The sequence below is a fragment of the Eublepharis macularius genome, chromosome 11 (genome assembly GCF_028583425.1).
Source record: "Eublepharis macularius isolate TG4126 chromosome 11, MPM_Emac_v1.0, whole genome shotgun sequence".
In the NCBI taxonomy this organism is placed as follows: Eukaryota; Metazoa; Chordata; class Lepidosauria; order Squamata; family Eublepharidae; genus Eublepharis; species Eublepharis macularius.
Window position 1 is genome coordinate 22210724 of NC_072800.1, and position 26402 is coordinate 22237125.

General features: G+C 43.2%; 1 protein-coding gene across 1 annotated transcript in view; it reads right to left on the minus strand.

The window, feature by feature from the left end:
- HECW1 (HECT, C2 and WW domain containing E3 ubiquitin protein ligase 1) overlaps positions 1-26402 on the minus strand; it is a 186924-nt gene that overhangs the window by 60900 nt on the left and 99622 nt on the right. Inside the window, exons 8-11 of the mRNA XM_054991627.1 lie at positions 25097-25197; positions 21289-22659; positions 17763-17864; positions 11240-11390 (exon numbers count right to left, since the gene is read on the minus strand). Of these exons, the coding sequence (XP_054847602.1) occupies positions 11240-11390; positions 17763-17864; positions 21289-22659; positions 25097-25197 (1725 nt within the window). The remainder of the gene's footprint in view (positions 1-11239; positions 11391-17762; positions 17865-21288; positions 22660-25096; positions 25198-26402) is intronic.

A 26402-nucleotide genomic window follows, 5' to 3' on the forward strand; every position in this document is an offset into this window, starting at 1 on the left:
AATTACAACGGCCTAGTTTCCATCAAATCAATTCACTATAATAATATTCTGTTTCAAAATATCCTATTTTGGTAACGTGCCCGTGTGGGACAGCTTCTAGCTACACAAATACTGACAAGCTTATCCCGAGTTTTTGGCTCAATATAGTGGTTAATGTTTCTCATACAGTTAATTAGGGATCCCAGTTGCTGGCTTGCCCACCGGTTGCCAGTGACCAGCGGGAGGTTGCAAGCTTCTGGCGATTGCCCGCCACTGGCAGGCACCCTGGGCACAAGTACAGCGTGCGTGCTCCCAGTGGGTGCAACAACATCACTTCCAGATGAGTTGTCATTGTGCTGGCTGTGGAAAGGCGGATTATGGCCCCAAACAGGCCAATTCTTAAAGAATCGGCCATGTGCAAAGTGTAGGAGCACTCCTGCGGGTAGTGCAATCATGTCACTTCCGGAAGTGATGTCATCGTGCAGAAGCTGGGAACACGTGTGTGAGGGAGGAGGGCAAGCAGGGCCAGCGCCACCGTTGAGGCGGTGAGGCAGGGGCCATGGGTGCCACGGGGCCGGAGGGGGTGCCGGAGGGGGTGCCAGGGGCAGAGGCGCATGCTGTGCTGCCGCCGGCCACCCCTGCGCCACCGCCGCCACAAGCTCCTGGGCGGGCTCAGCAGCCGCGGGCCAGGGTCGGCAGGCGGCTGGGGCGGCATGTGGAGTGCGGGCCGCCTCCTCACGCCGCGTCAGCCACCCGCTGGCCAATGCCCTCGGCATCACTGCATGATGACATCATCACGTAGTCTGGGGGCACGTATGCGTGAGGGTGGCCTCAGGCGCAAGTAACCCTGGCGCTGGGGCTGAGGGCAAGGAGAGTAACGGCACCCCCACACTCACTGGTGAGCCCAGGAGAACTGGCAAACCTACAGTTAACCATTGTTAAGGGATCAAAAGTGGCCTACCAGCTCTTTTTAGGGTCACCAGGTCCATTTACACTCCCAGCAGGAGTGGGGGGACAGGGCACTTACTTCATGCCTGCAGCATGTCTCTCCTCACGTGTGCTCCCGGAGCATGCACAATGATGTCATTTCTAGGAGTGCTGTTATTGCGCCGGCCGCACAAGAGCTCCCATGCGCCACACAGGACCAATTTGGCCTGTTTGGGGCCAAACTCAGCCCCAAAGGAAGCATGGCAGCACTCCCATGGCTGATGCAATGACATCACTCCCGGAAGTGATGTTGTTGCATGCCCGAGGAGCATTTGTGCACTGCACATGGTCCTGGGATGCCTGCTGGTGGCTGGCAACCTCCGGGCAGCTTGCCACCTCCTGCTAATTTCTAGCAGATTGGTGGGCACAGGGGCAAATCCCCAGGAGTTTACCTGCCACTGGCGGGCACTTTTTTAAAAAAAATTTTGGACAGTGGGAATCTCGTTCATCCATTCATGCGCATCACTAATTAGATGACGAGGCATTTGGCTATTTTGTTAGAGCCGAAGCTCTCTATTTCGAGTTAATGGGGGTGACTAGTCCCCGATGGATCGTCCGTCTAGAGTCGTCTACAAAGTGACAGCGACATGACTCTTGGCCGCGCCACTGGCAGGCACTTGGGAACCCTAGCTCCTTCACTCTCCCTTTCTTCCCTTTTCAGGGTAGCACTACGAACATAAAACAAAGTTAATACCAATTGTGAATAACTTTAAACCAGAGTTTGAAAGTAGAATATGAATCTGGTGTAAAACTATGGTTTAAAGAGAAACATGGTTAATCTCAGCAGAAGCATAATACTGCACCCACAGGGTTGCAAACCTTTCAGAATTACAACTGATCTACCAACTTCAGAGATCAGTTCCCTGGAGTAAATGGTTGCTGTGGAGGGTGGAGTCTATGGCATCATACCCTTTGAGGTCCCTCCTGCCCTCCTCAAATCTCCAGAAATTTCCCAACTTAGAGTTGCCCCTATGTAGGGCCCCCACATGGTGGGGAGGGTACATTTTCTTGGGGCCCAGAAGAGACCAGCCTAGGCTGCAATCCCTAAATCCATGAGGAAAAAATTGAGAATAAACTGTAGATTATTCCTGAGATTATTTATAGGAACTGATTTCCTTGTGTCTACTGTACAGATCTTGTGAGGTTTGCTGGAGTCAATCAGAAACAGCGTTAGAGCGGCAACCTCAAGCAACATTCTGAACTGTGTGGGTCTATCATATCATATCATATCATATCATATCATATCATATCATATCATATCATATCATATCATATCATATCATATCATATCATATCATATCATATCATTCCCAGCGTTCCTTGTGTACTGACAAGAGGAAGGGACTTCTAGTGGGAAAGGCAGAGCAAAGCACCATAAGATAGTGAAAGTAAGTGGTGCTGCTGCTAGGCATGCCATTCCCCCACCCAGGGTGGGGGATCCCCTGCTCCCACCTCCTCTCCCCGCCCCCACTTACCTGGCCAGCAGGGGGGCGTGCCCCTGGGGTGCTCCCCAGGGGCTCAGCGCACCCCCAGGTGGTGCAGTGCGCTCCCACACCCCACAGCAGCGCACTCCCTCATCCCGCAGCCAAATTGGGCCCACGGGGGGTGGGGTGGGATTCAGCCCTTTGGTTAGCACAGGAACGCTCCCAGGCCACCCTTGGTCATGCGTGAAGATGTCACTTCCTGGAAGTGATATCATCACACCAGCCAGGATCGTGTGCACATGAGAAGAGACTCAGAGCCAGCCTCCCAATCTCCCACTGGGAGAGTGAAGGGACCTGGCAACCCTAGCTGCCGCTTCTGGTAGGATTTACAGGCCCAAAGTATATGTAAGTATCTAATTTACTCACAGTCACAAACACATGTTCCATGCTGCCATGGCTTATGGTGGTGGCTATAAATAAAAAATCAGGCAGCCAGAAATATGAGGTGGTAAAAAGAAAGGGAACAAAAACAAGCTGGGAAATCAGTGTATTCAGTCCTTTCTGCTGTGAGGCAGCCATACAGTTACTGGGAAGCAGATGAATAAAATCGAGATGAAAATTATTTGAATACAGTGACCGAGTTTCTAGCAACAAGTTTTCAATGAAGTGTACATAGTCCTATGCAGGGCATCTGGGAAAATAGGTGGTGGATCTCAGTGGTGGAACTCAGGACCGCACAATGATGTCACTTTGGGTCAGCTGGAACAAGGGGGGAGTTTTTTAAAGTTTAAATCGCCCTTGGTGAAAATGGTCACATGGCCGGTGGCCCCGCCCCCTGATCTCCAGACAGAGGGGAGTTTAGATTGCCCTCTGCGCCGAGCGATGTGGAGGGCAATTTAAACTCCCCTCTGTCTGGAGATCAGGAGGGGGGGGCACCGGCCATGTGACCATTTTCAAGAGGTGCCGGAACTCCGTTCCACCACGTTCCTGTTGAAAAAAAGCCCTGGTCCTATGGATTCTTTGAACACTGCCAGTGACTGCGGAAGAAGTGGAAAGACGTTTCAGCAAGCGAGCACTCATCAAAAACTGCAGGAGCTCTACATGAGGGGAAGAACAGTTAAGCCTCATGGCTATCCTGTCTGCTGAGTATGAACTTGCAAGAGAAATTGACTTCAGGGGGCTAGTTCATGATTTTTCAATGAAAAAGGCAAGAAAAATAAAGCTTTAAGTTAATCACCTAATCTTTGCAGCCACGTTGGTCTATTAGAATTTTTTTTTAAAGACACTGCCATTTTTGGGTGACCAAAAAGTTACAAAATAGTTAGCAACCTTGCAGAACTCCCTACAAACAAAGTAGCAAAAGCAGGATTTCTTTTTTTAGAAATGCAGAATGTTTAACAGTAATTTCATAACTACAACTTTTTAAAATGGTTCATGACACTGAATGTATGGAATGAGAGATCGTGGTTATTGGGGTGTGCAGAGGAGGCTGTTTTACAAGTTTACTTTGCCCAAAAATAATGCTTGGGCCTGACCTTATGCATCCAGGTTCAATCCAAAACAGGAAGGAAGGGGGAATCCGCGCTAGAAATTGCACAGCCTGTGCACGCCCACAAGGCACTCCCAATCTTCCAACCATGATCAAGAAATCAGGAAATTTCTTCATCTTATAGTAAACTGGGCAGCTTATATGCCAGTCATGAAAGAAGCAAAACCAGGTCACTATACTTGGGAAGGCTTGCTACACATTTGGGGCACACACACAAAACTTTGCAAATTAAATAGAAACACACACACATGAAAAAAAACCCAACGACTCTAATAAGGACTAAACACGCTCCAGGAGGCAGGGTTGTTTAGAGCTGTTATAAGGAGGTTAGAAGAAGAGAAACAAAGGAGAATGGGGGAACTGGCCTGGTCAAGCCACTGAAAGGTTACAAAATTCAGGAGAGGGCGATTTGGATAGTGGGAGAAGAAATTTCTAAACTTTCCCCCTCCCTTCATGAATGAATCCTCGTAGTTTCCCTGTGTTGCTTCCCTGACTAGATCACCTGTTGCTTTGGTAACTGCAAAAAAGAATCAGGTGAGACCTGGGGACGTGTGATACGGAAAGGCACCGCTTCATTCATCTAACCAGCACAATTCCTCTTTACAGACATTATTAGTAATTTTCAAGACATGGTAATGTGTGATTTTTTTTACTATGTTGGTATGCTTTCATTATTAGAGGATATTATGCCAAATAAACTGAAAGAGAAGTCTCTCACCCAAAAAAATTGTGTGAGGCAGCTTGTATTTATAATGTCTTTAAAAAATATGTTTCTTGCTCTAGTTCTGATGGGAAAAAGTGAATCAGGACTAATACTCATCACATTAAAATCAGAAAAAAATTCTAAGTACAGTTTTAAAAACATTGTTTGTAAAATAATAATTTTAGATTGTTTCCCAGTGGCTGTAATGAAAAACTCAAGACACAGAGATTCACAATGAATATTTTAAACAGAAAGAACTTTAAGTGTAGAAAGAATATGACAATATGGACTTCTGTCTAGAAAACACACATAAATACATCTTAAATTTAGCTGGGCCAGAGAATAGCATTCACAGTACTAAGGTATTCCATTTCCTAATCTAGATGAAAAGACATGAAATGGTGAAGAAAAACTTTTAAAACCTCTTACTGTACTTTCTAAAACAAAAAGCAAAAAAATAGTTGAGCTCTGGAGAAGCATGTTAAAAGATCATATTTCTTTATGCTCGGTTAGGTTTGTGCACAGGCAACATATAGAGGGGACTGATTTGAAGACAACAAATTGAACAGTTGGAGGTGATGGGTTTTGACTAGAGTTGCTTCCAAATTTTATCTAAAGTAATATTTTGAGGCTAGTTTAGATGTTCCTGCTTGGGCAAGACATCGGAGGAATGTCAAGGGAAACTAAAAGGGTTTCAGTAAGATCAACAGTATTTCTCATGGGTCTCCATACATCCCACAGCAATTCAGAAATACAAGTCAGAGGGTACAGCAGAAGGGTAAACTGAAGATGAATTGAAAAAGGCTACAACCTACGTATTAATTTCAGTTGGATCAAGTTGCTCCATATGACAAGTCACAGGGGGACCTAGAAAGTTTTGGATCAGCATACTTCAGTAGCATATTCCAATGTGTGGCATAAACAGCAGGTGCTGAAACGGTCTTTGCGACATCCACGAAAGACTGCCATACATTTGGCTGGACCAAATGATGTTTGATTCATACATAATTGATGTCTCAGAGTTGCCCTTTCCTGGAGGTTGGATCACTAATAATGCAGGTGACAGTTTGCTCCAGGAATCAAAGCTGCTTTGGGAAGGATTGTTAATTGGAAGAGCTCGTTTTCATGTTTGAACGTTTTGGTAACAAGGCTTTTGTTTAAGCGGCCATAACGTTGAAAAAAGGACTTCTGGCACAGGGCATTCAAACCGGTTCCGTTGGCTACGGAGCTGTCGTTGGTTGATACACCACATCTTCATTAAGTATATACTGCACCTCCTGGCTCACAGGTAAAGATTAGATGAATATATCATGGACATACTGTTTGAATTAGAGCTGGAGTCACAATTGAGGGTGGAGCTATGCAGGAGATATTCCTTTGGATGTACTTCTTTAAGGACTTCAGCAGTTTTTTTACTTTTGGAGATTACTGAGACACGTTGTTTGGAGAAATGTAATTGTGATGTCACTCTACAGGCTGCTGTTATAAAATGAATGTAATCACACTTTACTTACAACTTTTGATAAGTAAACGCCTTTTGTAATAAGATTTAAGTTCACTGTTTTTTGTTAATGTATACATAGTTAGTCTTCATGGTTGTATTTTCTTTTTTGTATTGATTTAAAAAAAAAGGCAACGTTGCAATATGGGTGCCTTAAAAAAAAAACAACCTTGCAAGTGACGGGGGGGGGGGGAACACTGCAGTATGGCTAACATAAAAACTATGCAGAAAGTCATGAATTTTGCCTGATCCTTTAAAGTTTCCCTTTTGTGTTTCATGTACTTTTTAGTCCATTCTTTTTTGGTATTTTTTTTAAAAAAAATGATGTTGTGGCCTTGGTGCCTTAAACAAACAAAAGAACCAAGAAGATCTTGCATGTTTTCTCAGCCCGTAACTGATGAAACTTCTCTGTCCTCAGCTACTTGACTGATGAAACTGACATGTTCTCCAGAAAGCCCACAGCAAAAAAGGGGCAGTTTTCGAGTGCAGAAAAAATAAACAGACACCACTTCAACCCCCTCAAGTGGAGAATTACAAAGGCCTTGTGGATCGAATATTTAGAAAACCTGGTGTAAGTGTGCAAGCAGAAAACACCTAGGTCTGTGTCTAGTAGTACTCTTGGACAGGGCTTCTTTTCTGGGAAAAGAGGTGGTGGAACTCAGTGGGTTGCCAGCACAGGGTGCAACTCTTGGCAGGAGGTGGTGCCACTGGCACCACATGCTCCCAGGGCCAATGACGTCACTTTGGGTCAGCTGGAACAGAGGCGTGGAGGGCAATGTCAACTCCCCTCTGTCTGGAGATCAGGGGGCGGGGCCACCAGCCATGTGGCCATTTTCAAGAGGTTCCGGAACTCTGTTCCACCGCGTTCCAGCTGAAAAAAAGCCCTGCTCTTGGACAACTTTTTATGGGTCTCCTTGTGTTATGATCCCTTTAGACACAACAGATATTTTCAGAAGGGGAATTACAGCCCATATGGAAATACTTAAGTTCCTGCCGGTTATCTTCTGGGAGCTGAGTGACTGGGAGCGTCCACCTCCACATCAGGAACTCCCATCCTGTTGAGCTATCTTGGGAGGCTAAAGCTTTGCATCTGTTCTCCTGTTTTCTGCCTGCTTAGAACCCTGAAGATAAACTATTTGACATTTTTAGAGAAAGAGAAAAACCCAACTGGTCTGCTGCACACACTTTTAAGCTGTATAATTAGAGGACAGAAATTCCAGACCTAGTTGTTTCAGAGGAAAATGGTATCATTATAGTTAGCAGGGGGAACAGAGAAACAAAAACATTTCCTGAGGTAGTGGCAAAAAAATGATTTTGCTGTGGTTGACCGTTAAGTGACATATAAACTATACAACAAAAACACTAAGAAAGATCTACAGATATTTAGTTGTTGCTTCTTTCTGCTTGGCTTATTTGGCAGTGAGGGCACATAAAGAAATTTGGAACACATTTTGGTTGTAACGAACCAAAAAAGTCAAACTAATTTAAGCAATAACACTGACATGTTTCAATTGGGAAGAAAAAGACTCCATTTCAGGCGGATTTGAAAGATGTCTTGATGCATCAGTTCACAGGGATGAAGAGTTCCAACGTGTAGTTTCAGTAGCACTTAGCAGCGGCCGGGTTAAAAAATAAAAATCTTATGCATGAAAGGATGTCTGTGAATGTATCCCTGGGTAGATCCATCAGGAAGTATAAAGACAGAATTCATCTTTTCAAGAAACATGGAGCTCCAACTAAAAATGCTATAGCTTCTCTCTGGCAACATAAAGTAACTTATATTTTAATGCCAAAGTACAGACCCACCACTGGGAATGCTGTGAATTTTGCCATAAACATATTCAAATTTACCTGGCTGGATGGCTACGATCAAGGTGAGTTGATCTCAAGAGTTATATGGTTCAGCGGCAAATACCTTTCAAACTGTTTTGAAGCTGTGTGTTAGGGTGCTTGTTAGTGATTAGTTATTGGCTGAAGGCAGCCAGTCAGAGCAGTCCTGGCTCATGACATAACTTGTTGCTTAGCAGAAACTCGAAAGTGCAAGGAGGGCTTTTCCAAAATGGTTTGCCCTTCATTATAGGGATCACAGGTCATTTTTTTTTTAATCCAGCACAATTAGGGTATACCTTCTTTCAAAAGGGTTTTGGAGGAGGACTTCTTACTGTGCTGCTCAATTTTATTTTAAAAATTCTTTTCTTTAAGGATACATGATACTTTGGTAGGACTTAAAAAAATAGCGTTGATTTGCCAGAAGTTTACATGCTTGATGATTGACATAAACCCTGTGTTTTGGCTGCAGAGTAAAGTGGTATGCAGGACTGGGTGAAGGAACTGAGCTCAATCGGGCTTTGTCACAACATGCATACACGAAAGTTGCTCATGTAGTATTGTGCAGCATGAGAAGAAAGAGCAACCATTCGATTAGTTGTGAACAGGCTGAGTGCAGTAAAACGGATCATCAGAACATCGACTGCCTCATTACAACCAGTGATCAGGATGCAATCCAAACCAGCTGGTATAAAAACATCCCTATCTGTGACTAGAATTATCTTTGAAAGCTACGCAAGACCCTCATCCCAGATATTTAAAAATTGCTCATCTAATTTGGCCCTTCATGGCAGTATGTGGTATTTTCCCCTGCTCTAACAAGCGGCAGCCATCAAAGCATGCACGGGCAAGAATATGTACAGTGCAGTGATGTCAAGACACAGGGTAAGTAACAAGGTGAGGAAAAAAAGTTCAACACAGGGATGCAGTTTTTCCTGGCAGCCCTGCGTTCCTTGCTGCCTTTAGTTCTGCCCTCAGCTGGCTTGCATTTCTATGAAAGAGCAATTGTCTAAGGGCTGCAAACACATATGCAGGGAAGATGTGTATTTGCAGAAAAATTAACATTTGTGTGGGCTTTACACAAGAGGATGTATTTGGTATTCCCTACATAGAAAGTATCACTGTTTAGAAAAAATGTCTTGGGGAAAGTGCTTCTCTGAACCTGTACTGAGTGAAAGAATGTGTATATAAGCTGCAAGTTTAGTCTGGAGACAGTTATTTTTTCCAAAGAGTTGACAGTGGCATGATAAAGACAAGAATGGGGTATGAGAAAATGCCTCCTGAAATGTGATAAATGTATATGTGAAGGAAAGCTTTTCAAAAGCTTCAGTGGAGATGGTATTTAACCCCTTTAGGCTTAAAGTGCAAATTGTTGACACTGTCAAACCGAAAATGCAGATTGGATAGATTTTTTTGGAATTATTAATTATTCTTTTTTGGAAGAAGATTTTGGAGTTGATAAAAAACATTATGAGATGTAAAATTCAATTCAATCTCAGGGCGATATTACTAGAGTTCTTCAAGAATCATATTCAGAGTGATCACAGAACCAGTTAACTGTGGAAAGAACGTGTGTGGCATGTCTTTGGAAATCAAAAGCATTCAACATTAGTAACAGACTGGTATATAAAGGATTTGGAACATGGAATTCTTAGCAAAAGTGATATAATAAAACAAGAGAAGGAAGGATCATCAAATAGATTTGTTAAAAACTAGGCTTTGTATATTGTTGATTGGTATTGATGTAATCAATCAAGACTTTTTTTTTTACAGTATAAACACTCATCCTACGACCATCTCCTGTCAAACAGGTTTGCAAGTTTTTGTCGTGATTTAAAAACCAGCAAAATCTGTTTAATCACAGATGACAGCTGGGACAAAACCTGGCGCGCCCTTCCCAGAAAACAATGCCTCTATCACAATATTTGCATGTGAACACATGAAGCCGGCTTATACTGTGTCTGACCATTGGTTTATCAAGTTCACTAGAGTCTACTCTGGCAGCCGCTCTACAGATTCTCAGCCAGAAATCTCTCACATTACATACTACTTGTCCCTTTTAACGGGAGATGCGTGGGATTGAAACTGGAACCTTCCCCATGCAAATCAGATGCTCCACCACTGAGCCAACAACGCCCCCCCCCAACCCTGCCCCCAAATTCTCAGTTGTCTTTCTTCAGCCTTGGTGCAGTGAGCAGAATGTGATTTTTAAATGTTTTTTAAATTTATTTTACTTCATTTATACTCTGCCTTTCTACCCCAATGGGAACCCAAAGCGGCTTACATCATTGTTCTCGCCTCCATTCTATCCTCACAACAGCCCTGTGAGGTAGGTTGAGAGAGAGTGACTGGCCCAAGGTTGCCCAGTGAGCTTCTATGGCAGAACAGGGATTTGAACCTGTCTCCCCATACATAGTCCAATACTCTAACTACTGCACCACACTGGCTCTCGGTGTGTTTTTTTACACATTGGACTATGTATACCACTTTACTCTTTTTGCTGAGGAACAATACACAAGGCAGTATACAAAATGTTATAAATCACAACAAATAAAAAATAAGACAGTAGCATGCAGTCACAATAGCCTAAATCAATACCAAGCACATATGGTTCCTCCAAAGCTCTCTTTAAAAAAGCTCCTCCTAAAAACAAAGGGCCCCCCTGCACTTCCAAGGGGAGCTCTCTTCCAGTGTGATGAAGCATGTCCAGGCTCTTGAATGGGGCCATGGCCTATACTCTTCCCTGAATGAAAGGACTGCTAGAAGAGATTGCTGAGAGGAGGACCACAAGTTGTGCATGGGTTCATAGAGGGACAGATGCTCCTTCAAACGTGGGGATCCCCAGGCCAGGAAGGGCTTTATAGGTCAAAGCCCAGAAACAGACAGGAAGCCCATGTGGATCTTTCAGAATAGGTACAACATGAGTAAAATGATTTGCACTGATTAATAAATGAGTGATAGCATATTGTACCAAATGGAGACATAGGACTACACATGCTATTTTATGTGTTTAAAAAGCTGGGAAAACGCTGTCCACAGAGTGGAAGGAGAAAGCAACGTCTGCTAGAAAAATTAGCCAAAAAATTATTTCTATCCGGGCCTCAATCTTTGGCACAAGCTGCTTTTGTGAAGTCCTCCATGTCTTCTCTCCCTCTGTTTTTTGAGTGACTGTATGCTTGATGGGCTGGGTCCTATGGGCCAGAGGCATGCAGACAGGCAGGAAGTTTTCTTGGTAGGGCTGTTATTGGAATCAGGCCCACCTCACTTACCGTCGATTCAGTTGCTCCATTTGCTGGATTGAGCCCGATCTGCGTATTCCATCAGGAGTAGCTGCTGCAGTCGGACGCTGCCATGTAGTGGTTCGGTTCACGTGATCGACATAGAATACCCGTCCGTGGCTGTCTATGCGGGCTTCCCAATCTTGCATTAAACATTTTTACAAAATTAGAAAAGACAGAAAATGAGGTCATTTGTCTCAGGATATGCAGATGTCCACACTACTTAGGGAGACATATTTGCACACAACTCACTTAAAATATAAAGCTAATATCAAATACAAATTTACAAAAAAATGCTACTTCGTCTATTGCATGGTGACTCAACAGAGATCCTACCTAAGGGCATCTCTACATGAAAGACAGGTTTTAATAGGAATAGATAACATCATACAACTCACACTTTGGGCACATCAGCACTGGACCTACTAAACTTCATGTTCAGCACTTCCGCATTAATCCAGAAGCACGTGGGACCCTTCCTCCAAATGGCTTGAACAATGCAGTGCCAAAATCACATTTGTATCATGTGTACTTTGCATTATATTGTATTGTGCAGTCACGTCCATCACCATCACCTACGGTGCTGACAAACAGAGGTCAACCACAGACCAAAAGCAAGTATGATGTGGTCCCCCCCCAGGTGACAGTGGATGGAGGTCAGATGAGTTGGGGGAGAATGCCTAATGTCTGGAGGGGGCGGGGTGGAAATCTCCTCTGCAGGAACCCCCTAACACCATTTTTGAAATTGTAATTCTTGAGCTTCCCAATCAATTTTCAGTCATAGTAAATACAACTCTGAGGTTCATCTGCCCCCTCCACTGAAAGAAATGGGAAAGCCCTGGCTGCTAGCCATAAGATTTCTATGTATGCATGAGAATTCCTGCATGTACAAAGAATTTCCGGTTCAGGGTGATGGGATTTAGGAATTCTAGAAACTGCACTGAATTTCAAATGCTGCCTTATTTATAACAAGTTTCACGATTCATGGTAATACACCCTAAAACATTTACAGATATAGTCTTTAGATGACCTAGAGCATGCATAGGGATAGCTGAGGGGGGGGGGGGGGAGAAGAAAACACATGGTTTGCAGGAAAAATAAAGAAACCACAAGATGGAATGGTTCTCACCTCAAATCAATAACCTTAAATTGCTTTCTTAAAAACAAACATGCAAAGCTTTAGAGACTAATTCCCACCATACCCTACTCAGGCTATAAAGAAAGGAATTCTGAATTGTTACAACCAGCCAGCCTGTAACAATGTGTGATAATTGTCCAATGAGTCACGCAGAAAGCCTTTTGCAGATCACAGTACAATGGTGAATGCCAACTGGAGACCGTGAGCTAGACAGAGCTCCATTTCCTTGGAAAGCACCTTTGTGGCATGACAAGCAGTGGGGCAGTCTTGTAAAAACTCTCCAAACTTTATGGTGTATGTACCCAAGTACTGAAGCTACACTCCATATACATCAAGGATGTGTACAACACACAGATGGAGAACTCATCACCATGTCCCAGTGAACATATTTGCATTTTTAAAAAGTCTTTGGGTTTGTACAGTTTCATGTATGCTTTTTTTCTCTACACAAAGAGTCATGGCAAGTTAAAAAAAAAACCCTGAAACTCGAAATACTAGCTGCCAGGTAGATTCCTACATGCTAGGCAGAACACAATGTTCAAATGATGGGGCATCCGGACAGAAAGTGATCAGATGTGCAGGTTTTTAAAGACTCCCCAGATCCAACTCAGATTCCCCGCATCCACACAGCACCTGCGAGGAATAGCTGTTAAAAATAAAGGAGAGCCCAAATGGCCTTAGAATGGCACCTATTTTGGAAAATAGCTTGAGCGGGGAGGCAGGAGCCCTTCCTCCCCCCCAGCGACGGCATTCGGAAGCAGTTTGGGATCTCCTTTATTTGTTAACAGCCATTCCCCATAGCTGCTGTGTGGATGCGGGTAACCCAGACCCAACTCTTTAAAAACCTGCACATCTAGTTTGACCCTCAGAACTTGATCCTCTGCATATTTACTCAAAATAAAATCCCACCGAGTCCCATGTATCTTACTTCCTAGCAAGCGTGCTTTCGCTGGCGTGGATAGCTCGGGCAAGCTCAGTCTCATCAGATCTTAGAAGCCAAGCAGGGTTAGCCTTGGTTAGTAATTAGATGGGAGACCTCCAAAAAGAACAGGGTTGCAGAGGCAGGCGACGGCAAACCACCTCTCTTAGTCTCCTGCCTTGAAAGCCCCAGTAGGGGTTGTCATAAGTTAGATATAACTTGATGGCACTTTCTGCCATCAAGCGTGCTTAGGACTGCAGCCTAAGACCCTCTGAAGGCGATGGGAGACAGTGTTGGATCCAGATTAAGTTTCCCATCAGTGGGATGGAACTTTTCTTCCTCCCCATTCTCACTGCAGCCCACTGCTCTCCAGAAAATGCTGCTCCATGGAGAAGTGGAACCCAGAGGGATGACATGGATTTGTGAGTGGGAGGAGACTGCAGTGGAAAAGGGGCATCAGTAGAAATTCCTGTTAGTGGAAAATGTAGTCTGGGTCCAACCTCATGGTTAATTGTGACTAACTTATCCCATTTGATTGAGTAGGACTTAGTTATGACCAGGGCTTTTTTTCTGGGAAAAGAGGTGGTGGAGCTCAGTGGGTTGCCAGCACAGGGAGCAACTCCTGGCGGGAGTTGGTGCCCCTGGTACCACATGCGTGTGCGCAAAGTGTGCGCATGCTCCCAGGCCCACACAATGACATCACTTTGGGTCAGTTGGAACAAGGGGGGGGGAGTTTTTTAAAGTTTAAATTGCCCTCAGCCCAGCTGGGCACGGAGGGCAATCTAAAGTCCCCTCTGCCTGGAGGTCAGAGGGCGGGGTCACTGGCCATGTGACCATTTTCAAGAGGTGCCAGAACTCCGTTCCACCACGTTCCAGCTGAAAAAAAGCCCTGGTCATGACTAACCTTATCTGGATTGGATCTAGTGATGTGTTGAACAGCTGTCAGGCATAAGTCCTCAAAAATCTATTGGGATTGTGTTTTCTGCCAAATACAATCATTATTCCAGAACTTTCAGAAGCATTTTGATTCCTTCCCAGGCTTCCACTGGGAAAACTATTCAAGGCAGCGCTCTTTCTCCAGCAAATCAAACATACTGTGATCCATGTCTACTGATTTAGAAAGGATTCTTTCTTCTTAAAAGTGATTTATTTAGTGTTTGGAAGTGATGTGGTCATTGGTGACATCTTATTACAAAGGTTGGGGGGAAATCTTTCGGATGGGCTGCTGCTTGTGCTGTTGAGAATTATCGTCCCTACCTGGCTTTCAAATCAAGCAGAGTATTAAATCATTCAATTTCTGCAGCATATATTCAATTGGTGCTGCACTCAAAAGGCAGATATGGTGAGGGATACAGAATATATAGTTGCTGGAAGAACACTACTGTGAACAGGAGTTGTAGTGAAGACCGCTGGAAGCTGTTTATTCTCTGAATGATAAATACCCGTACTTGGGGGATTGTATTAATTAAGTCCTGTAATAAACACGTTCACTAGATTCATTGGTAATACACTTTGATGAAAAAGGAGAAGGCTACATCCAAGTACCCTTAGGATTGAACATTACCATAGAATCCCTAGAAATCATCCCAGATTTAATTATTAGGCCGCAATACATTCTACATTATTCCTAAATAATTTAACAGTGGCATAACAGGCTCTATTCTGAAATCTAATTTGCCCTCATTTGCAAAGTGGCCGGAAAAGATTGCTAAGAAGGGGAATATTTGTCTGTTTTGCAAATTATTCCAATTCCTATACTCTCCCTTAATCTACAGTAGGCTTCTAATAAGACTTCAGGCCTCTAAGCAACTGTTTCCCTTTGACCGCTACTGCATCCACAATGTCATAATTAACTCCAGTGATGAGGTTAGGGAATACCAGCAGCTCAGTGGATTGATGAATTATTTACTAAGGTCACTGAAAGTCAAGAAAGTGTATTCCTTGCACCATCCAAAAAGCAAACACGCACTTTGTTTTCAAATCATACTTAGTTTTTAACACACTGGATGCTTCTCTGCAACTCAACCACAGTAATTCAGTCTAGAAAGGCAGCACAGGCATTACATGTTATACAGGTCAGATTACACCCTCTACTGGAAAACCTCTCTTACTGCAAGCAATTAAGTACTTGTGTAGTAGTAATAAATATATCCAAAGGAATGAAAAATGCAGGCATGTGTTCTCCTAAAGAATTCATACACATGGAATGCAAAATATTCAGTTCCAGCTCCAGGAACCTTGCCTTCATTGCTGTCTCAACTCAGGTGTTATGTGCTGCCCCAGGGTCATGCCAGCAAGGCTTAACCGGGCAGAAATAGTGGACTTTTCTTTGGCAGGCTCCTTGGGGCAGAATTCTTTCTCTCCATATACTGGCCTGCGCTCCTCTCTCTGCACATTTGAAAAACAGCTGAAGGATCATTCATTCACTAAGGAAGCAGTCCACTGGGGCACTCCCATTAGACTGCACTGAAGTAATTGGGCCCTCCCATTCAATGCAATACTGTTTGTATAAGAGAACAGTTTTACGGACTGTGCCCCCAAGTATGCTTCCAGTGGATACACTGATGAGGTAACGATAGATGAGAAATGTAAGAGATGTTGCAAAGGTTACCAGGTTCACAACTGGCATCAGCTGGGCGTTACCCATTGGTCTTGCCCCTCTGGGCAGCAAGCTGCCTTCCATTTAAAGATTATTTTTAAAGTTCCACGTGTTCATTTATTTATTCCAAAGTAGCCCATTTTCATCTATTTACTTATCCTTCTTGCCAAACATTTTTAAACAACAAAAATAATGGCGAAACTGAGTCCCAGGGTGGCATTTTTCTGATACTGCAAACATTAGCCAGTCAGTGCTGCTCACAGTCAGAACTCAGTCCTGAAGAGGAACAAGCATGTGAGTCTTGAAGATGGCAAGGGGGCTTCTAGATTGACCACCACTACTTGACAAATGCTGTTTGTCCTCCGGCTTAATTTTCCCAGTTGTCTCTTGTCCCTTCCCTATGTTCTACCATTCACTTTTTAAATACAATTCTGTTGTATTAAACAATTCTGTTGTACAGGGAGCACCACCTAGCAGGGGTGAGTGGAGCGCTATGCAAATAACATTATTACACTCCCCAACCATTAACTTTGTCTTCCACCTTTTGGAAAGGATCCATTACCCTTGAGCGGCAGCTTCCATTTAGTTCAGTAATAGTTCAAAAATACCCCTTGGGAAGCTCCTTGTTAAACTAAACATATGACGACTGACGCACCTTTCCTTTTGGAATAATTTAAGGATAGCTTTACAAGGTAAACTGTGTATATCTACAGTGCCACTAGGATTTTCATCCAGTGTCACTAGTAATATACTATTTATTTTGGTGCATATGCACTGGGAGTTTATGCTGCAGGAAGCCTCGGTTCACCTTGGTCTCCCGCCATGTGTGCACTCAACAAATGAAGTCTGTGTTGTCTTTGTGTGTCCCAGGGCACACTGCATGCATATGCTGTGTATTCCCTGCACATCTGTAATATATGGAGCAACCTTTGCTTTGCTAAGCAGAGTACCACAGGCTCTTTAAGATCTTATCTGACAATAAGTTTGTACTCATTGCTCCAACACAGCTATTATACCCTTCTGTGAATAATGTCTGCTTTTCTGAGCAGCAACATCTCCTCTGTTTTACAGAACTCAACTGAACCACAGCACAGTGTTGTACTCTGGGGTCTGGATCCAGGCATGTTACTGTTTGCACACCTGAAGTAGCTTGCTAGAGGAGACCTGACCTCTACTATGCTTCAACGCCACCACTGCAGAAAGTCAGAGGGCAGTACTGCGGCTGTCTAAGGAACATCTTGAATCAATGTTGCTGGTGGTGAGGCCCAGATGTCTTTCTCCTTGCACATCAAAGGTAGTTTGCAGACAGAGGCAATTGCTGCTGCATAATGTGCGACCGTTAATCCACCGTGGGTGGATTAACTGTGCAGCTACTAGCCCAGTTGAGGATCAGGTAACAAAAGGAACCAGCGGAGTCCCTTTTAGCTCCGTCAAGCTGCTGCTTATGAATTGGCTCATTCATCTGAGCAACTCACCACTCAGGTGCAGACGGAGCTAGTTATAGACTCCCTATTCCTGTTGAACCAATTACTTGCCTGCAAGCCTTGACAAGCCACTAGCTCGGCAGGCGTCAGATGATAACAAGAGACTAATGAAGTTCAACTTGGGCCTATAAAGTGTACGGTCTGCCTTCTCAATGTGAGAAACGTCTTTTTCCCAAAGTGAAATTCAAAACAAATCTGGAGGTTTTATTCTTCAAGCAAAACAAAAGAGTCTCAGAAAGACCAGAAAGTTTCTCAGGCAGGATTTCTCACATCCCCCACTGAAGACAGAGGAACAGCAGTGTGGCTGTTTAGATAAACAGGAACTGTTGAAGTAAAAATGTAATAGATATTTTTTTAAAAAAATTGACGCTTACTTGGAGGAAGAGGTTCATCAATGGTGGGGTACTGATGGTGATCAGGCCTCAGGGAAGGAAGCTGGCTGATTGGCTGAGAATTATGTAGTAAAGGGCAATCACCTATGGATAAGACAGTCAAGATGTTCATATTCATTCATGGATGTTGTCAAGTGGTTACAAATGCAAGACAGCAAACCCAAATGGCTGGATTTTTTAAGCTAAGGGCTGACAAGAATCTGGTGTTATCAGCTGCTTTGACAAAGTTTTGTTGTCTGAATACTGTTTTAAAATACTGTATGTGGCAACCAAAGACTGAACAAAATGAAGATCTTAGAAGTTCAACATACAGGAAGGGATTTTGGGTTACTGTCTAACCACCAACTAAGGAATGATGGGTTAGATCCAGTCTCCACCTTCTCCAGATATACAGTGGTGTTATGGAACGGAAGAAAGTAAGGAGAATGAGGGACAGATGAGGAAACAAGAGGGAGTGAGCTAGGAGAAAGACAGCACAGGAGGAAGATGGGTCCGACTCCTGAGATAAAGAAGTCATCTGAGATATGGAAGAGATAAGTCAACAGTGTGTGCAAGTATCTTTTGAATGCTTATATTTGGGCCAGGTATTTTTGTATTGATAATCTGAGATCATTTTTACTTGCCATCTTTGTACTAGCAGAATCTCTTTGAGGAACTCCAATCATCTTGAGGTTGTACATCATGCCAGAAAACTCTGTAATAATTTCCAAACCACAACATCTATATTCAAAAACTCAATTTCCCTGAGCACAACGGGAGATCCACCATTTTTACACCACTGCTTGTCATTTCTTGCCTACTTTTATAGTGTGTTGTAAAACAGATGTAAATAAAAACCAGTTTTAAGAGAGGAGGATTACTTTAAGTAGTTGTGACATCACCATGAAAACTTTACATTATCATTCTTAACCTCAGGAAAAACGTTATGGATGGTTAAACTTACAATAATCTTTGTGTCAGAATCTTTTGCAGTACTGAATCTGCAGTAATTGAGATCAGTCATAAAACCGTCCATCAATTTTAGCCAAATTACTCATATGTTGGTGAACCGAACCAACTATTTTGTACTAAGTCAGCTCCATAAGGCTTTAGGTAGACAAAGGTCTTTCCCCAAAACCTTCCTGAGATCATGGAGATGCTAGACCTGAACCTGGGGCTTCGGCATGCAAAGCAGGAGTTCTTTTTTTAAAAGCACAGCTGAAACCAGAATGAAAATGGAAAGGACTACAATTATTGCACTCCTAAAACAAATCAAACATAAGCCTTTAATTACATACAAGGGCCATTTTAAATACCTAGTCAAAAAACTGACTTGGATTTTCCCCCTAATTATATCTATAGTTCTACAACTTTTGACAATATCACAACCACAAAAAGAAATGTCTCAAGCAAATGCCATTGATGAAAAAATGGATATGTTGCACTTTTTTACATGCTGGAAAAAAGTTTAACGCTTATTTCAAACTAAGAAGCAGTTTAAAGCTTATTTTGCATTCTATCACAATGGACACCCCTTTCTAAAAATTTACCATTAGGTTACCAATCATCTTCCTCCTTATCATTCCTTACTTATAATGCAATCCTATGCAGAATTATGCCAGTCTAAGTCCAATGTGATCAATGAAACTTAGACTGAAGGAACTCTGCCTAGGATTGCACGCTGCCTAGGATTGCAGTTATTTATGCTGATGTAAGTGGCAGCACTTAGTCAAATAAGATTGGGTTCGTGTCTTACCTGGGTGGTGCAGGAGCCATAGCACAGCTCCCTTCTGTGCCTCTGGAGTAAAATGAGATTCCCTGTCCCACATGAGAGGATGCCCAGCTGCATTCCCTCCAAATGCCAGAGTTAATTCCCAGAAGTTGGGATTGATGCTGGCATCGGGGAGGAGCCACAGATGGGCTCAGGATGAACAAGGACTAGTCTCAAATTTTCCTTGGTGCATGATCACATGAATAAATATCACCAGTAAACCAAGTGATCACAGGTATAGCTAGTGGCTGTTTCTGAGATCATGAAGAATGTAAGAACAGAGGAACTGCTTTGGTAGAATAGACCAATATCTACCTAGTCTGGAATTCTGTTTCCAACAGTAGCCAGCCAATTGTACATGGGGTTATCCAGTTGCTTTTAGGTTTCCTGAAGCTGCCATGATCACAGGAGTCAATGTGGTTTGCATGTGGGACTGAACGTTTCACAGGTAACGAGTCTCCAGACAGCACATACCCCAAGGAAGTCTGGGACAGCTTGTGGGAACAATGTCTTGGGGGAAGCAACCCTTATACCTTTATGGAGATAATGTTATGTTCTTTGTCTCTCTCAACTAACTGAAACAGAAATGGCAACCAATTTTCATTCATTATTTACTGTTTTTAATTTTTACCTCACATTCCTTTTCATCAAAAAACTGAAAATCAACAAAATAGCACCTCCCCTTCATGAATACTGAGGTAAAAATGGAGTCCCACAAAGCTCCTTCAAGTGCCTAATCTGAGGTAACTTTTAGCTGCTGGCGAAACTAGTCTGAAAGATGAGGAGGAGAGGAGGATGGGAGAAGCCAAAAGGCTGTTAATAAAAACAGCACATTCCTCTATAATTAGGAGATATTAGCATTCCTCCACAGTGATACAGGTTAGGCTTAATTTGCCACATTAAGCCATTAAATTGTCCAATAAAGACAATGTTACCTCATTCCACATAGGCAGAGTGATGCTACTTGATGTAATTTACAATAGCTGAAAAATGAGGGAGTTCCATGATAGCACACAAAACATCTTATTGAGACAGATCTTCACAGGTTGTAAGCTACAGCAGTTTAATACACCAGATGAAGAGGCAGCCCTTCCCATCATGCCCATCTCTCTATTTCTCATACATACGCACATCTGAGATGAACTGGAATATGCCATATATACAATCAGGAAGACTGGCTCAAAGAAACAACAGGGCAGTTTGTGGATGCTCATCTTGACCTGTCAGTGGATACATACTTCTAAATCTCCTGATTCTCTCAGAGATGAGGCAGCCAAGGACATCTGTTGCTTCCCCAGCCCCTCCTCCTCCCTTTCCTTTTGTGATGGGAGGGACTCCAGCTACGACACATGACAGGTGAGGGACGGATGCAGACAACAGGTATTGGCAGAGAAGGAATGGGTGGAGCTACTTTGCCTCCTACAACGTCCAGTGATTTAAAGATGGCTGAGTTGGAAGGTGACAACCTAAACCTGTGCATCTCTTGTTGTGGCAATGTGTATGACATCCAGAAATGTGTATGGGAGCTCTTTTCCTTCTTTACACACAACACAAAAGCACAATCAAAGGAATTATCATTCCGGCATCACATCTCAGTTTTTATAATGAAAATAAAAACTCTTCAGATAATCATTTAGTATTTAGCTCCTCACTTCCTAAGCAGGGTTTTAAGTCCCCAAATGAAAATGAGCCCTCTTCCAAGAAGCTGATCATCCTTAACGCCTACAAGAGATAAAGTATTGCTTCTCCAAATCTAACCTTCTCTTCTGTTGCTTGGGCCTGCTATTGGAGACTCTATGCCTTCCACCGTTCTCTGCAGATTCATTCCCCGAGCTACCAGTTCCTCATGCCAGTGGGTGGAGCCGTCCACCTGTTCCCTGTCAAACTCGGGGCTTTGCACCGAGTCTGGTACTGACTCAAAAGCACTGTTCTCCTCTTCCTCATCATCCTGGGAAGAAAAAACTGTGCTTTCAGAAATCCTTGCACTATCGACAGAGGAGAATCGGGTATGGCTTGAGAACCGGTTGGTACTCTCCGGACCGGAAGTGCTGTAACAGGAAGTGCTGTAACATGAGGTACTGTAACAGGAAGTGCTGTAACAAGATGGGCTGTAACAGGACGTGTCACACATATCGCATTCACCATTCGGCCTGGGACTCAGTTCACTCTCACTTTCAGTCCGGGGACCTTCGCCATCCAGAAGAGGTTCGTTTAAGTCAGCAAGGTGTTCAGTGGAGCTGCTGTGAGGCACAGTCGCTTGAACAAAATTCTCTTCAGCTCTGTCTTCCATGGGGGGGTCTGCCAGCATGGTTTCCGTCTCACTGACCATGTCCTTTTCTGACACTTCCTTGACTGTCAGTTCTTCATCATTCTCGACACTGCCCTGGTCTTCCTCTCCTTCTCCATCACTACTCATCTGGGCTGAAGGCAAGCTGTGCAGGAGATTGTGTATGCGGATGTAGTGGGTCCGAGGAGTCTCAGGCTCTCCACAGGCAGAGGCTATCACTGTCTCGAGCTCAGACACTGGTAAGGAACATGGCCTGTTTTTCCTTTTCACCACGGTCCTTAGCTGCAGCTTGTCTTCCTCTTCCTCCTCCTCCTCCTCCTCTTGGGCTGAGGCCCCGTCATCTTGACTTTTCTCCTGATCTTTGACAGCTTGCGCATCTCCAGCCACCTCATCAATAGACAGAGTTTCTACGTGGGTTAAGAAGTCATGGTCTCCCTGAGTAACCGAATTGACTTTATTGTTTTCCCTAACTTCAGATTCGGGGGGCGTGCACGCCAGCAGAGTCAGTTGCTCAGTAAGTTCCACAGAGCTCAGGGAAGGCATCATCCCCCCTAGGATGGATTCCATGGGATCAACCGGATCTGCTGGCACTGCCTCAGTCTCCCCGTTTCCTGCTAGCTCTTCTTTTAAGAGGCTGTTCTGGGCGAGATCCCCGGCCCCAGAGCTATCCACATTGATGCAGATCACTGGGCATCCATTTAGCTTTTCTGCAGCTGCACTTTCTGAGCTCACTGCGGTGGTGCACGGAGGCTCACCAAAGATTTCCTCTGCTGAGTTATTCATGGGGCTTTCCCGGAATTCAGTTGACTCAGGATCTGCAGCAATCGAGACTTCTTCATCATCTGCTGGAGGCAAGACAAAGAGTTACTGGGCTAAATGCATCTGTTGGTTGCATTGCAGGTTTAGGGGGCATGGGACGTTTCCACATGCTGTTAAAGCGACGGGCTACTTACTGAACGTTGGTGTTTTCCCCCACAGATTCCAGACGCCTCCAGTTTCTAAGTGGAAGCAGGCAGTTTGGCTCAGCGTTTGGCTCAGGAAAGAGTGGGAAATCCCGTTCTCACAAAAGACGCTGAACGAATGAAAGTGAAACTGCCTGCTTCCACTTTGAAATCAGAGGCATCTGGAATCTGTGAAAAAAAATGCCAGCATTCAGTAAGTAGCCCGTCGCTTTAACAGCATGTGGAAATGGCCATGATCCTGTAGTATGAAGAAACACCTGCAGATATGTATAAGGAATGCCAAATGCTTCCTATTTTAACCATGATTCAAACTAAGGAACAGGTCACAAAACCTCTTGATAGAGCGTGGATAAAAAGCAGTTAAGCAATTACTTTACAATCAAGCAAAACACCCCCACTTTTAAAAATCCCATTTATTAATGTAAATACTATTTTCATTTAAATCAGGTTGATTTGATGCTTTAAAATTCCATTTCTAGCAAGATTATGTTTATAGCCTACTTGACAATGCTATCCAAATTAATATAATAATAGTTTAAATTGAATCTATGACCCCAGTAAAGCGCTGTTATTATTATGTTTGCTCTGTAAAGAACAAATGATGGGTAAAAGATCTGCCTTTATTTGTGGTAGAATTTTCTTTATTTAAACTATAAACAATAATAAAAAAACTATAAGCAATAAACATAGAAGAGGAAAAAAAAACAACATTCTGAAAAGAAGACACACTAACAATACATAAAGAAGTAAAAAAGACAAAACCCGAAAACTACACTATGGGTTGAGTTCCGATTAACTCCGCAACAAATATGTATCGTTTCTAGAGTCTCACTTATTCTAAGTTAAACACGAGAGCCCACTTTTTTCTATTGTTCATGTTTCTTAATCCATAAATCTAGATGTCATCAAATCCTTGTTATCCATTTCAGGTAAAAAGTTTATAAATGCTTTCCATTCAGTCAAGAATGGAACTAATGTCCATTAACTAATTAACTAATGTCCTTTCTCTAATCAATGAAGTAAGTTTTGCCATTGATGCAAACTGCCTTTAGAATGTTAGTATTATGATGAGCATGGCACGATGGATCATGTATTCTGTTCATGTGCTATGACAGTACCTCTTGATATGAGTTATATGCTTAATAATATAATAACATTACAATATTTATTTATTTAAAAGAGTCATATCTCCTACTCTAGGGAATCTGCCCAACATACCTTTGTAGCTTACACAAGGTATTTTGTTTTCATTTTGAAAATGGATGGAACTCCCTAACCCAGATTCTCCTCTCCTTCCATACTTTAAAACTCAACAAATATTAACTGTTTATAATAATTAGTTTTTATCTTCTTAGCTTTCTCTCTTGCCCTCTCTTCTTTACTATGTTACTAGAAAACAGCACCCACATGTATCTCTATAGATTTGGGCTACCAACTGAATGTCTTTTTGGATCCTCACATTATTATTTGATTTGTCCTTCAAGGAGCCCAAGGGAGCTTCTATGGGGTGTCCCGAGACTATCCCTCAGAGGCAGCTTGGGTGAATGAGTGACATCTACTTTCCTAAGGCCACCCAAGGAGCTTGTTACTAAGCTGGGATTCAAGCAAAAATCTCCCTGGTCCAAGTGGCACACTCTACTCAATGGGCTTAGACAGGAGTAACTCTGTATAGTGTTGCTCTATGACTAGAGATGGGCACGAACCAAATATGAACCAAAGTTTGTCAAGAACCAGGCCGGTTTTTGGTTCACGAACCAGTGGTTTGTCAGAGCTCATTCCTGATGAACTGCAATGAATCGTTAGAGCAGTTCGTATGGTTCATTTTGTGGTTCATCACTTCAGACTGTCTCGCGCCAATCAATCTGTTGCCTAGACAATGGGGGGATGGGCTTTCTGTAGACCTTCTGCAGCCCCAGAAGTGAACAACTGACAAACCAAAACGAACTGGTTCACGAACCGAGCATGATTTGTGAAATGCGACATATCACGCACCACAACAAACCACCATTTCCCTGGTTCATGCCCACCTCCATCTATATCTCTAGAAGGATCTAGACCCATTGGCATCATGGGAGGAGAAAAAAAGAAACTTTAGTTCATCAGCCAAAATATCTCATACAAAAACAGCACTTTAGTAAACATGTACAGGCTGCCCCATATATTGAAAATTCAAAAGTAGACAGAGAACTTTGAAGCTATTCTCATTTGTAAAACACCACCATAAGAGAAGACATTTCTTCACATATGGCAACTGTCTGTAGAAAAGTACCACAGGCAAGTCTGTTACTTCAAGCATACCTTGGTACAGCGTCCATACCTGGATGAATTGAAGACGTGATCTCAAATCGAAACTGCAACTGCCCACTAACATGATCTGTTGGCAACCTGCGCCCCAGAGTATAGCTGACAACTCTGTCCCTGTAAAACAACAATTCATACATTTATAATAATTCTATTTATTACAGCAGCAAATTAATTAATAACATCATTTATCAGAACAATTCATCCTAGTGCGACAGTGTTCAGTGTGCTTTGAGGAAGGCTGTGGTTCCCTTGGAAGATTTTCATAGGTTCCTAAACATGAAGACAGCAATGGTGGACAAACTTCCCTCAGAATGTGTGGTCACAAGAGAGTGTTGGTATATTATAGATTGCACATTCAGTTCATATGGGTCAACAATAAGGCATAACAGATCCAGCCAGTGATCTACATACGTAAAATGTACACTGGTGTCCCAGAATCCTCTGTAATGTAGTAGATTTCTATGGCAGATGTTCAGAGCTGATAAAATCAATGTGAAAGGGATTCCGTAAAGATACCACCGCTCTACAAAGTAGTCTCAAGAAGTATGATGCAGTCCTACTGCTGACGCTAAGCAGACCTGGTCTTCTGTATGCCCTGACTGTCAAGAAGATCCATGATAATGCTATGCTTGATGTTTAATCTGTTGTTAATTTTACTCAGGGGTCATTTCATAGAAAAAGAGCTGGAGGAACTCATTAGCATAACTCAGCATATGCCACACCACTTGACATCACCGGAAATGTGTCATTAGCATATCTGATTTGCATATGCCACACACCCTGACTTCACCTATCCTGGCTTTTTTGGATCCAATCCTGGCCATTCAGGGTTGAAATTCTGCCCAAAATGGCAAAAAGGGGATAAAAATGGTTGAAAGGGGCCCAAAATGGTCAGGATCGGGCTGCTGCCGAATGGGAGAGTGATCCACCACCCGTCAGAGGCCCGATCTGGGCCGTTTAGGCCCCAATCTAGGCCAAAATGGGCCCAAAATGGCCGAGTCAGGTGGGCAGGGCCACCTGACATGTAACCTCTTTGGGAAACTGCCAGAACTGCGTTCCTGTGCATTCCCCCTCAAAATGAGCCCTGCTTTTACTGCACCTATAGAGTTTGGGAATTTTAACTCCATTCCTTTTAACGAGTTTTTATCATTGTTTTTTGTTAGCATCAGCATTTCATGTATTACTTTTTAGTCTAAAATAGTCTTCGGCTATGTGCAACAAACACCACCACCAAGGTGCAGGCTCAATTGTTTAGTATCACCTGCCACCCAATCCTTTTTATTCAAGATGCCAGGGACTGAACCTGGAACCCTTTTGCA